Below are 13624 nucleotides of genomic sequence, written 5' to 3'. Positions count from 1 at the left end.
GTTTGACTCCAACACCATTTAAAAAAAAAAAAAAAAGGTCATGGAATTATGTGCCGCTTGGCAAACGATGCCGTGAACAAGTATGCTCCATATTCTTTTTAAAAACACAAAGATGCTCCATATTTAGCAAATATTGCAGTAGCTTTTTTATTATTTCCGTGTTCATTATTCTTACATAATAAGGTCACACAAATGTGGTCATGAATGAAAACTGTAGTCATTCATTCATGCACAAAGGTGGTTCTGAAAATGAGTCATATAAGGCTGTATTTGGCAACATGTAAATTATTTTCTAACTATAAAATATTTTCAGGTAAAAATATTTTTGGGAAAGAAAAATATTTTCTAGTATTTGGTTGCATTTTAAAAATTGTATTAGAAAATATTTTCAAGTATTTGGTAACATTTTGAAAATGCAAAATTTCTACCAGTTTCTCACATTTTCTCAGCTTCCAAACAAATTTTATAATAGAAAATTGCAATATATAAACTTTTAAAGAAACAAAAATCAGAATAAAACCATTAAAACTCTCAAACTCGGTCAAACCAGAGAGAGGGAGGAAGAAAGAGTGAGAGATTGAGGGAAAGAGAGAGGTAGATCGAGAAACTTGGTTGAAATCAGGTCAAGGGGGTTGATCTAGAGGTGGTGACGATGATCTTTGGTGGTGACGATGAGATCGGTCATGGGTGGGTCGATCTAGAGGGCGGCGGCGATGAGAACAAGATGGTCAAATCAGGGTGGGTTTAGCTGGGTTCATCAGGGATAAATCGGCGGTTGGGTTCATTGGGGAAATGCAATGCTCGGAGATGGGTTTGAGCATGACAGAGGAGCTGAGGTGGCTCAATTAGGAGAAGAAAGCCCAATGAAGACAAGGAAATAGTACTGACCGGCGCGTGGAGGGGAATTAATGGTGCGATCTGACTGGCGATAGGTTTGGGTGGATCGGAGACTGGACCAACCTTACCGCTACTCTCTTCAATCCGTAAAATTTTGTTTGAAGGTAATTCTAATGTGTAAAATATTTTACACTTGAGGGTCTCTTATTTTACAGTTAAAGGATTTTATTTTTCCTTTGACCAAGTTTTACATGTGCTCCCAAACACACATAGCGGTGTAAAATGTTTTCCAACTTTTATTTTCATCCGAAACAAACACAGCCCATGTCACAACTGGTTGTCATATTTGACAACTTTTACTTGCCAATATCCTCCTTTATTGGGAAACATAATCTAATGGTCCATAAGGCTCAAACAATTCAGCAATGAATCCCTTCTTTCTTCTGGGGTTCCACCCCATGTCTTTGCACAGCTGGTCATTGTACCATATATGAAGAGCACCTATGCATGATCTCCTGTAGTATTGCCCAGAGTATCTCTTCATGTACTCGTCCCATTTTGCCACATCTTTTTCCATCTCTTTGATGCTAGGCAATTTGAATGTGCTGTCTAGAAGCTCTGCTAGCCATCTGCATCTCGTCTCTGAGGTGTACAAGTTTGAAATACTTTCTGAAAATCCAATTACTGCTAGTTGTGGAATTCTAGGATGAATACATTCCCTGTTGAAGTCAAAATCTAATTTTTTCATTCAAAGTAATATTAATAATAAATTAATCACATTTTCTAAAATGGTGAATTTAAATAAGAGGTTTAGTGCAAACATGGTTCGAGTTTAGAAGTACATGCCTTAACACTATAATAAACTAGTCCTAGCTAGTACTAGTCCATATTCTAATAGTTTAAGCTATTATGGAATGATAAATTTAATAATTTAATAATTATTCTAACACTTATTCCCCAACAATAAACCGAAGTTGTTTGTAAACCTAGATGAAATGATAAATAAAAATTCCATCTTTCTTATTTGATAGAATTTACCTCTAAACTGGTTTAGGAAAAAATATCTTTAATCCACTACATAACTATTGGTATAAACATTCACATATAATCTTAGTCATTTGACTTTTTATTTATTTATTTGAATCACACGAGTAATGTGAGTTGTTTGAATAATTTAATGAGTCATGTAATTTAATTCATGTAGATGACTTTATGAATTGTTGCTTAATGGGTTGGAGAAAATTAAATTTTTTCTTTATATTGCTTATCATATATTATGTTAATTAATACATTGCTAGTTATTAAATCTAATGTTATGTTCATCAAAAAAAAAAAAAAAATCTAATGTTCTGATTCTCCTTTCTCCCTTTTTAATGAAAAAGACAATTTTCCTTAATTTTCTCCTCTCAAAGAAAATTATAACCCAAAAAAAAAAAAAAAAATCTAACCTGTAGAGGGGAACTGTTGCATCAAGCGAACCAGCAATGTAGTCTTTGAAGGTGGGGGAGACAAAAATGTCTTTGAGTTTTTTGTCACCCTGGAACCCAGTAGCCAATATGACCAAATCTGTCTTTAGGGGTTGTGCCTCACCATTAACCAAAACACCTTCTTTACAAAAGCCGAAGCTCTTACTCTTTTTCAAATTGATGCTTCCCTCTTCAACTTTGTCATAGAATTTTTCTGGTACCGTGGAGATCAAACAAGAACTGATTTCTGTATGGAAACTATGTTTTGGTACCATTCCAAAGTTTGCCAGCCTCAGCTTATTTTTTATATGGCTTTCAACAAATTTAGAAAATGCCCATCTCTGTTACATGATCAAAACTTTGTAAGCTTCAACCTTATGATTAAGTGTGTGTTTGGCAAAAATTATTTTTGTCAACTTATTTTACTATTCAGCTTATTTTTGCTACTATTCATGAGTCTCACTGCACTTTTTGATACTATTCATGGGTCTCACTGTATTATTTTAGCTAACTTTTACTTTTATTTACAGCATTTTCAGCACAAATTTTTTAGTTTCAGCAAAATAAGCGGATTCCAAACAGAAAAAAGGAAAAAAGGAAAAAGAAAATAGTGGAGGGAGGGGGTTAATGCAAAGAGACCCCCTCATGAGTCATTGTCAAACATTGCTACAATTTATTTTTATTGGACATATAATGATCAAGTAAACAATGTGTTATATAGGAATCAATTATATTTGCATGTGTTATGCTTCACATGATGTCAATATGATCATTTTCTTCTGTTAAATAAAAGTGATGGAAATCTACTTAAGGGTCAATTTGTGTTGTTTTAAATCCAACTGCAAGGGGTCCAACAAATAGAGATTACAGGAAATCTAAATGATGACCAAAATCAAATCAAATTGAAGGGTTTGATGTTTTACCATAAGTACCTTTTTTTGATGATGACCCATACCATAAGTTCAATGTCCTACCAGCACATTTATTGTGTGTTTGGCATGGATGAAATTTGCCAGCTTATTTTATTATTCAGCTTATTTTTGCTATTATTCATGGGATTCATTGCACTTTTTGGTACTATTAATGAGTTCCATTATACTATTTCAGTCAATTTTGACTTTTATCTATAATACTTTCAGTAAAAAGTTTTCAATTTCAACAAAATAAATGAATTCTAAACAGACCTTTAGTTTGTTAGATTCCCATTCCTTAAAGACTGCCACCAAAAAGAAAAAACTCAAAAAAGGGAGAAATTTTACCACGGGGGATAGAAGTGTTGCAAGGAGACTTAGTAGGAAGCCTTCACCAGGTTTGTGAACCAGTAGCTCAGAGAAGCGATTGAAGTATAAATAAGAAAGAGGCACGCCCCATGGAAGGTAATCAGGAACGTTCCAATGTTCCATCTTGTATAATATAGTACATGGATGTTCAGTGCCTGCAAATTTATGGGTAAAACAATGTAAAAAAACCTATCAAATACAATAAATCTAAGCATAGGGATCAAGGTTGTCAAATTCGGAATCCTATGTAGGATCATGGGAGATAAATGGGATCGTAGATCGTAAAATCGAATCGTGAATTGTAAGATCTTACATTATTTGAAAAAAAAAATATATACATTGGTATGTTAAATAATCACATAAATTATATATTCATTGATATAATTACTATACATCACTACATCTATTTGTAAACATCATTTAAAGAGGCCAAAAATCTCAAAATGTGACACTTTATTAGGATATTTTTTATTAGGATCCAACTAACACTCTCTTTATATTAGAGTGGAAAAACTTGGTCTATTGAGAATTTATTTTTTATTTAGGTCTAACTGAGCCTTCTGTTAAGTTAAAGAAGATTAAAAGAAATCAAGGTCATTTGGGATTGTCAGAATCATATGATCCTACCGATCATGAACGATTGCAAAGATTTTTGAAAGATTCGGATCGTTTTGGACAGGTGGGATCGTAAAATCGTAAGATCGTAGGATCCAGATCGGAATTTTGACAACCATAATAGGGATACATAGTTAATAAATTATGTTCATGAGCATTTTATCATTTACAAAAACTACTCTATTGACTAAAATACACTTCTGGACCTAAAAGTTTGGAGTTGTTTTCATTTTGGTCATTTATATTTTAAAATTTTCATTCTAGTCTTTCATATTTGATTCAGTTTTCGTTTTCTCCAATTTGAAAATAGAATCAAACATGAGGAGTCAAAGTGAAAATTTTGAAAAGTAAAATGTCAAAATGAAAACAATTTCAAACATCAAAAGTTAAAAGTGTACTTTTGTCTACAAGATATTATTTATATAAATATAAAATGCAAGTGAAATTTGTGTTTCTTACCATTGGCCAGTGAGCATTCCATAGCAATGTCCAAGGCAGATTTTTGGAATCCTACAACAGTGACTTGCTTCCCTTTAACAAAGTCAGCAGCATTTTTATAGTCCATGGCAACGTAATCCATGGAGTGCATCACCTTTCCATGAAATACTTCTGGGCCTTGGTTTGGAGGGAATTCAGGAATATTTGGAATGTCGCTGAATCGCCCAATGCAGAGGATCACAAAGTCCACTAAGTGTACCTGCATTTCCATTCACATAAGAAGGAATAAGATCAAGATTCTAAAAAAAAAATATATATATATTTTCACTACTATTCTACAGTACAAGGATTCCCTTACAGTGATTTCGTGAAAATCCTAATGAAAAAGATAAATTCTTTAACTGATCTGATATAGTTAGTTAAGCGATCCAAACTGAATTAGCTAAAAATCAGATAAAATTTGAGAATTGGCACAATCCACCATTCCACCTAGTCCTAACCCAAAGCAAATAAACTTCATATATAGCAAGTGCACAAAAAATCATGACAAGAAAAAGAACAATTCGAATAGGTTATAAGTGTGTTTGCATATTATACAATATACATACCTCAGTTGAAAAGCTTTGAGCATCCTCTACTATAACCTTCCATTTCCCTTTAGAGCCAAAAGGGTCACCAATACCACCCCACATACTCCAAGATTGCATCTCTTCCTCAGATGGGCCTTCATACTCGATGCTCAAAACTTTGGTATTAAATTTGATGTGCCTAAGCAAGTCAAAATGGTTAGCAAAGGATTGAATATAATCAAAGACTTGGTGTTGGTTAGGAAAGTCTTCTTCCACTGTAGAAGGCCATGGAAAATCTGAGAACTGATATGCTGGTTTTGGAGTTTGGATCTTAGTGGTCTCTACGGTTTTGGTCCACACTCCTCCAATGCTGCTTTTGGCTTCAAAAACGATTGGATGAAAACCCTTTGACAAAGTGTACTTGCAAGCCAAAAGGCCACTGATACCTGCTCCAATTATAGCCACCTGCCTCTCCATTGCTTTGTGTTTTGAGTATCAAACTTAATTTGTATGATTCTGCCTTTATAGAGGCCTCTACATGAGTGAAGTGGGAAAGTGTCAGAACACTCAAAACTAGATAAACTGAGACTGTCAAATCTAAGCTAGGTCCTCTTTCTCTCTCTGGTGAATTCTGAATTGTATAGTTTATCAATTCTAAGCTAGTACTAACAAATGAATAATTGTATACTTTCTCAAAAAAAAAAAAAAAATTGTATAAATTTTATTTCAAATAATTTAATCATTTGAAAAGCAAGTTGTTGAAAATGGCATGTGCCCTAAAAGAGAAATTAAATAGATGTTTAATGATGAAATTAAATTATTCGAAATAAAATTTATACAATTATGTAAATGATTGAAGTATTGAACACAAAAGTAATTTGTTGCTTTTTAAAAGTTTTCGCATTGCAAATGTAATAACAGTGAAAAATTATTATCTCTGCTCATTCTTTGTTCCTCCATATAAAGTAAATTGTTGCGGTAATGGCGATGAAAGTGCCACCTAACAGGGTTATTTAATTAATTAATTAAGAGTAGTTTTATTTTATTGAGCAAAAAAAAAGAAAGAAAGTATTATTCTAATTTATATGAAAACATTTTGTCAGCTAAGGAATCTGAACGTGGGCTTATCTTGTCCTTTGTGTATTTTTTTTTAGCTTATTTGGTCTCTTAAATTAAAGTATGCAATGATTTGCAATGTACCTCAATATAAAATAAATTTTTATGGTAATGATGATGAAAGTGCCACCTAACAGGATTATTTAATTAATTAATTAAGAGTAGTTTTATTTTATTGAGCAAAAAAAATATATTATTCTAATTTATATGAAAAAATTTTGTCGGCTAAGGAATCTGAACGTGGGCTTATCTTGTCCTTTATGTATTTTTTTAGCTTATTTGGTCTATTAAATTAAAGTATGCAATGATTTGCAATGTATGTATAGTATTATTCTAAATTAAACTAATATTTTGAAGTTTCTCAGAAAAAAGATGATATTTTGAAAGCAATAATAAATAAGGAGAGAGAGAATCTTAGTATTAATTAGGTAATACTATTAATAGGATTCAGATCAATCATTAACAATCATCTTAATTGTTTTGTTTACAACATTATTTTATTATTTTAAGAATATTATTAATGAAATGCTGACATGGCAGAATCTAAACCATTAAATCATTAAAGAGTGGTTAAGATTTAATGAACTCTACTTGGTAGAGTTCCTAGGAACTCTAGAGGATCTGAATCCCTATTAATAAGGTTAAAAGTAATAACATTTAATGATATTTTTTTCAATTGTTAGATCTCTTAGAAATCTATGGTGTAAAAAAGGTGTAATTTTACAAGAGTTACACCAGGTGTAACTTGAACCTATCTCTTTTAAAAAATGTATATTCTATACATAAAAAAAGGTATATGTAAGGTTTTTATTAACAAAAAGAAATGAAAAATCAATTATTAAAACTAAAACAACAACAATTACAATATATAGGGGTAACTACATTCCTCTTTCATGAGATTTGGACAAATGATACTTCACCCCAAACTTGAAGAGAAAAAATACTTTCCCCTTTACATTTGTTTGACCAAATTTTATTAAATTAATATTAAAATATTGTGTACTAACTTGCCCTTAAGGGTAGATTTCCAAAATTATCCTCAATTTCAAAATTAAGATCTCTTATTTTTAAATTTTAAATTAAAGTGTATTTTAAAATATTAAGTAATGACTTTTGCTTCTTCTTTTTTTCTCTTTTTCTTTTCTCAATGAGTTATGGAGAGATTTGTCGTTTCATGTGTATTGTTACTTGATAAACTTTGTATTTTTACACTAAATTTATGAGTAATGTTTTTACTAGTCATGGTTAAACATGATAGGCCAAAAACGTATTGACCCCTTGTAATAGATTAAGTTGATTAATTAGCCAAGTTATTAATTAATCAAATTAACATGCAAAGCGCGTGATAGCACAAACAAATCACCAATTAAACTAAGTATGCAGCGGAAATTAAATGACACGGTGATTTGTTTACGAATGAGGAAAACCTACACGGCAAAAACCCCATCAGGTGAACTTAAGGTCACCACTCCCGAAATTCCACTATTATCACAACAAGGGGTTACAAGTAAAGGAATCCCAAGTACCTTACCAACCTACAGTTGAACCCTTACCCCAATACCCAATTGGACTTGTTCTGTAGTGACAATTTCTCCTTTCAATGCACGGCCCCCAAGTACGTGACTAACCAATTGCGCGGATCTCAGTACGCGACTTCAATCACCAACTAGAGAAGATTGTTGGCTGCAAAGTTCTTCAATTCATCCACATGATGAAGATCAAGAAGATGCTTGGTTACATAACCCTACGGTGCAAAGACACAGCAACTTCTTCACAAGAAAGATGAACTATAGGGCATGAACTTTGTCTCTAGTCACAATTTGCTTGAACAAGGATTTCTCAATGCTTGTGCAACTTGCGTACTCTTTGACGGCCCTTAAATTAATCATTTTATATGTCTAGAGTTAGGAAAAAAGAAGGCCCAAAGACACATCCACATATTTGAATCAAAACAGAACTCAAAATATGTTTTTCTTAAACCTTGACAGATAGAGGTATCGAGATGCTGTCGAGCAGCTGTCGAGCTACGGGGCTGGAACAGCTCTTTAAACCTCGACACATGCTAGCTATCGAGCTTTAATGAACTTGCACTTTTCAGCTTGTTTCTTGGACAAACTTGATGACTTCAACACTTGATCTTGAAACACAGTTTCTTGAAGCATTAAACACATCATAAATCTACCCAATTACAAGTAAAGTGCGTTTTGTTAAAGGATTAGTCAATTACATAAAAGAATGACATATGTTCTAAACAAGTGAAACACATATGTCCTAACGAAACATTTATAAAGAGATTCTTAAATAAATTTAAAATATTTTTTTTATTAATATAAACAAAATGAGAGAGTATTAATTTCTTCAAATCTCAAGGGAGAAGAGTGTTTATATATATATATATATATACACACACACACGCACACATATATTTCTCTAAAACAATTATGGTGGATCTGCTACTAGTTTCAATAAAAACTAAGGTAATCGAGTACAACTCAGAATGATTTTTTTTAGAGAAACCACATCAGCTCTTGCAAAATATAAAAATTAGCTTATTTTACACATTTTGACAAAAAAAAAAAAACACCCACATTAATGAGTGTAAAATTGTGCATAAATGTACAAGTGCTACAGTAATTGTGCACATATGCACGGTTACTGTAGCTCTTCTATACATTATTTTAGTATTATTTCTCTCTCTTCACATTCTCCTTTTATATTTTATATAAAAATATTATTTATATAAAAGATGGTGTATAATACACGAACTAATGTGGGTGTTTTGTAAAAATGATGGTATAAAAAAGAAAAAGTAGGTTTTTTGTTTAAAATAGACAAAATTTTTTAGAAGAGCTGATACAATTGCTTAGCTCCTTACTATGGCCCACGGAAAGTAATAAAATATAAGGATAGAAAATAAGGAAGTAAGCCTTCGTTTGGATAGTGCTGAAATGTGTATGTGTTTCTTGTGCATTGTGGGTCCCATGCAGGAAGAGAAAGCAAAATTATGCTTTTCTAATGGGTCCTGTGCACTGTTCACGGGACTTGCAAGTACTTTATTTAGAAAAAAAAAACTTTAAAACTGGGTCCTACAGTACTATTTACACATTTAAAAATTATTTTGTTATAGTGTTTTCAATTTTCAGCAAAATAAGCAGTATCTAAACAAATCCTAAATGTCAACTTGCCATAGAGATACGGGAGGAGAGGTCGTTCAAGTATTTTTTTTTTTTAGGGTAAATTACAATGTTGATCCCTATCCTTTACAGTATATCTTAATTTGGTCCCTAAACTTTTAATTATGTCAATTTGGTCCCTAACTTTTTAATACTATGTTAATTTGGTCCTTGTCATTATCTCTTGGATGGAAAAAGCTGATTTGTCAAACAGAATAAAAATAATAATTTTCCATGCCACATCAACCGCTAACTATACCGCCATGTCAAATTAAAAAAAAAAAAATCAAATTGAAATGTTAAATGGCACATGGCAATTTACTAATCCTACGATTTAAAAAAAAAAAAAAAAAAAAAAAACCCACTTAATTTGTGTAATTTCCTCATCTTCTTTTCCTCACCTCACCTCTCTCTACAACAGTGCCACCATCACCTAAGCATGAGAGACCCATCGATGCAAGCTTTGATTCAACCCAAGATTCCAAAGAAAATAAATCCAACATTGTCTCCCTTCTCTAGACCTATTCCTAGTAAGATTATAATTTTAAATAAAAAAACATTGAAAACAACTTTCCAGATCTGTTAATATTAATCATTGTTAAATATAGCAATATAAAAATTTGAAGACAATACTAATATCAATTCATTCGAATCATATAGAAATTTACAAATATAGATCACAAACAATAGGGAATATCACTACTTTGCATCCTGTCTTACTGGGTAACAAAGTTCGGCTACCCAATCGGTTTTTTGGCACCTCCTATCTCTAGCCGCAAACCCATCCACACCATCTTATAATTTCTACATCTTCTTGTGATCAACCCAATGTGAGTTCCGAAATTTCCTGACATTGGTGAAGTGGACGATGGGGGTGGACCGGCAGAATTACTTCATCCACACCACTTCTGAATTACTAACTTTAGAATTACTAATTTTAATTTGTTTTTTTTTTTAATCTGATGTGGTGGTATACTTAGCAATTGATGTGGCATGAAAAATCAATTTTTATTATTTCATTTGACACATCAGCTTTCTCCATCCAAAAGATAACGACAATGATCAAATTGACACAATATTAAAAAAGTTAGGGACTAAATTGATACAATTAAAAAGTTAAGGACCAAATTGAGATATAGTGTAAAGGATAAGGACCACCTTTGTAATTTACCCCTTTTTTTTTATACAGAATAAGTTAATCAATTAATGTTATTCATAAAATAAAAAAATAAATAAAAAGTTAATTAATGCTTCAACTACCTCATTGATGGAAAATACTAGTAGCACCTTCTAATCCCAATCTCTATACATATTCTTCTCAAAAAAAAAATCTCAATGCATCTTACTAGACCATATAGGTTGTGTGGGGGGTAAAAACTCTTGAATAAATATTTGAGCTTTGGGCCTGATTGGCTGGTACCAGTTTGTTTTGATCAGGACCTCTAGGCCCACAAGTCAGTCTGCACTGTAAAGGTCCGAGGAGTTGTCTGAGGAGGAATGTCTCCTCAGACAGGCTCGGCAATGATCCTAGGACTTACTAAAAGGGTTAGGGGCAAGATTCTGGAAAAACTGATGGGTAAGAGGGTGATCCAAGCACCCTTTAGAAGCAAGGATGTGTGAGAAATATCTGAGGAAAAAGCTGCTACCACCACATTAAAGACCTTGCATCTACCTCCCTGGCCGCATTAATGGGGAAGTGACTTATGAACAGTAGAATTCAGCCTACCTGCTATTGTTTGAAGACTTCAAGAAGGCGGTGGATGAGACAAGTATCCAAGGGAAAGATTTCTACGACATGTGGATAAACCAGTAAAGAAGAAGAAGTACATAAGGAGAAGAGAGAGGAAAGAGAGGGGATCTGCATCTTCTGCTGAGAAAAATAGGAACTAAGGATTGTAAACTTTGGCATAGAAAGAGAATATTTATACAACTCATCCTCGGCTTACGTCCGAAGAGGTCTCTTTGTCATATTCGTTTATCATTTGCACAGATAGTGGCACTCTAGCCTGTTAATTAGACTTCCAACATCTCGAACCTAGATTTCAAATCCATAATCTACAAATTTTATTGTATAAGACTCATTGGGTCTGAGCCCAACACTTGTTTTTGGGTCCGGGTATAATTGTGCGCTTACAGGTTGGCTTCTCAATAAAACTGTGGCAAATACATGCCGATCTGCACGTTTCTATAGTAAAAAATGAATATGGCATAAAAAAAAAATTAAAAGTTAAAAAAAACTTTTGTATAAAAGTATCACTGGATAAAGTGGTTGGTGTCAACCTTTCACGTTAAATTATTCAGCCAAAAAACCTTTCACATTAAATATGAAGAGAATTAGTTGGAAAATCTCCAGCAATGAAATAAAAAAAAGCCAAGGATCACCTTATCCAATTTTCAAATAGATACGCTACACTTTAAGCCAAGAAAAAAAGATACACCACTCAAGCCACCAACTCTAAAAAAAGTATAACATAATGATGTAATATCATGATTATTATTGACTTTTCAATCCATTATTTCTTAAGATTCAATCTTACCAATTTGCAGCCAAATTTATAGAGTTTAAGGAAATGTTTTATTTTCACTTGAATTACATCAACTAATTAATTTTGGGACCTCTTACAAAAATGGAACTATCTCATTTGGTTACTTTACCTTTTTTTCCTTACAACAAGTGGGGGTGAAAAGATCTAAAGATTATGAACCCAAATTCTTCTCATGGGGGGAAACTGCATAGTATCATTAAACCATAATGCTCTTGGCATGTTCTTCCACATTTTGCCAAACTTTACACAGAGAATAAAACACTAATAAACTATATTGCGATCAATATTATGCTAGAATGGTTGAGTTTCAATTCATTTGATTGTTACTAATAAATTATCTATTATTCCAAAAATTTAAGCTGTTAGAAAATAATAAATTTGATTATTTAACTAATATTATACCGCTTCTCCTTCACATCAGAGCTCAAACTCACACTTAATAAGTGAGGGCCATATCATTACATGAATGCATTGGATTAGTTTTTTGCTTAATGCTTATTTGATTATTTTCTGGTAATTGATAAAAATACATTATACATGTGTGAAAGCTCACTTGGCGTGTAAAACATTAATGAATATTTAGACCCCCAATTTCAAATTTAACTAACACAAGCCTATACTCAAACAATATATGTGCAGAATGATAAGTACAAGCTAAAACCCTATCAAATAAACAACTTTACACCATAATTAATCACAACACAACAACAATTAAAAGGCAAGAGTAAGGGTTAGAGAGATGCAAACACAAAGATAACACTAACACGTGTTATTAAAGAGGAAACCGAAGAACTCGGAGAAAAACCTCTCTGCCGCCCTCTAAGCAGTGAAATGATCTACTAAAGAATAAAGTTGGGATACACGAATAGCAATATACCCTCCAAGCCTAATCTACCCAACGCACCTAAGCCCTCCAAGCTTCTTGCTCCAACAAGGTTAAGCCTAATCGTGTCTTCTTTAGCTTTCCAGATCCCATAATAAGCCCATTGCATCAACCAAGTGAATTTATCATCTCCGAACTGCTTCCTAAGTACCAAAATACCTCCTCACTGATATGGGTATGGTGAAATAAGGATTTGGCTAATGAACCTCTCAAGGGTATGTCAATAGAGAGGGTGAGAGTAGAGCAAAACAGGGCAGACAGTACTTTTTGTCCTGTAGTGCTCTAGTTGTTGTAACCTTTCAGCTTCCTGCATGCTTCACATGTGTGGCATTTTGGCGAGTCACTAGTCGCGAGTCACTCACGAGATCCAGTTGCGAGAATCCTCTGAATGTTCACACACTTGAATTTCTTCACAGTCTCTCACACACAACCCTTACATAATTTCCACCTAAATACAGGATATCTAATTGCTGAAATTACAAGCAAATTTGGCACGGAATAAAGCCAATAAATGGTTGAATAAATTAAACCTTACAATCTCCTCCTTTGGCTATTCCGTGACAAAACCCTAAAATAGACTCTAGACTTAAAATGTGAGTTGGGAATAGTTGCCAAAACTCACTCACACCTAACTCTAGATTCTGTGAAGCTCTTGAACCATGCAAACAAGTTATCCTGAAAACAATATCACAAAAAGTTCA

General features: G+C 32.9%; 1 protein-coding gene across 1 annotated transcript; it reads right to left on the bottom strand.

Moving 5' to 3' along the window:
• Positions 1 to 574: 574 nt before the first annotated feature.
• LOC142643730 (putative flavin-containing monooxygenase 1) lies at positions 575 to 5841 on the bottom strand. The gene is made up of 5 exons (XM_075818439.1): positions 5245 to 5841; positions 4658 to 4895; positions 3563 to 3738; positions 2286 to 2644; positions 575 to 1556 (listed from the first exon to the last, which is right to left on the bottom strand). The coding sequence occupies exons 1-5, from the start codon at positions 5680 to 5682 to the stop codon at positions 1214 to 1216; spliced, it is 1554 nt and encodes a 517-aa protein (XP_075674554.1). The 5' UTR covers positions 5683 to 5841; the 3' UTR covers positions 575 to 1213.
• Between the last annotated feature and the right edge of the window lie 7783 nt (positions 5842 to 13624).

Source organism: Castanea sativa, chromosome 7 (assembly GCF_040712315.1).
Source record: "Castanea sativa cultivar Marrone di Chiusa Pesio chromosome 7, ASM4071231v1".
Classification (NCBI taxonomy): Eukaryota; Viridiplantae; Streptophyta; class Magnoliopsida; order Fagales; family Fagaceae; genus Castanea; species Castanea sativa.
Note: the sequence above shows the minus strand (reverse complement) of the source record. Positions and strands in the feature narration are given on the sequence as shown.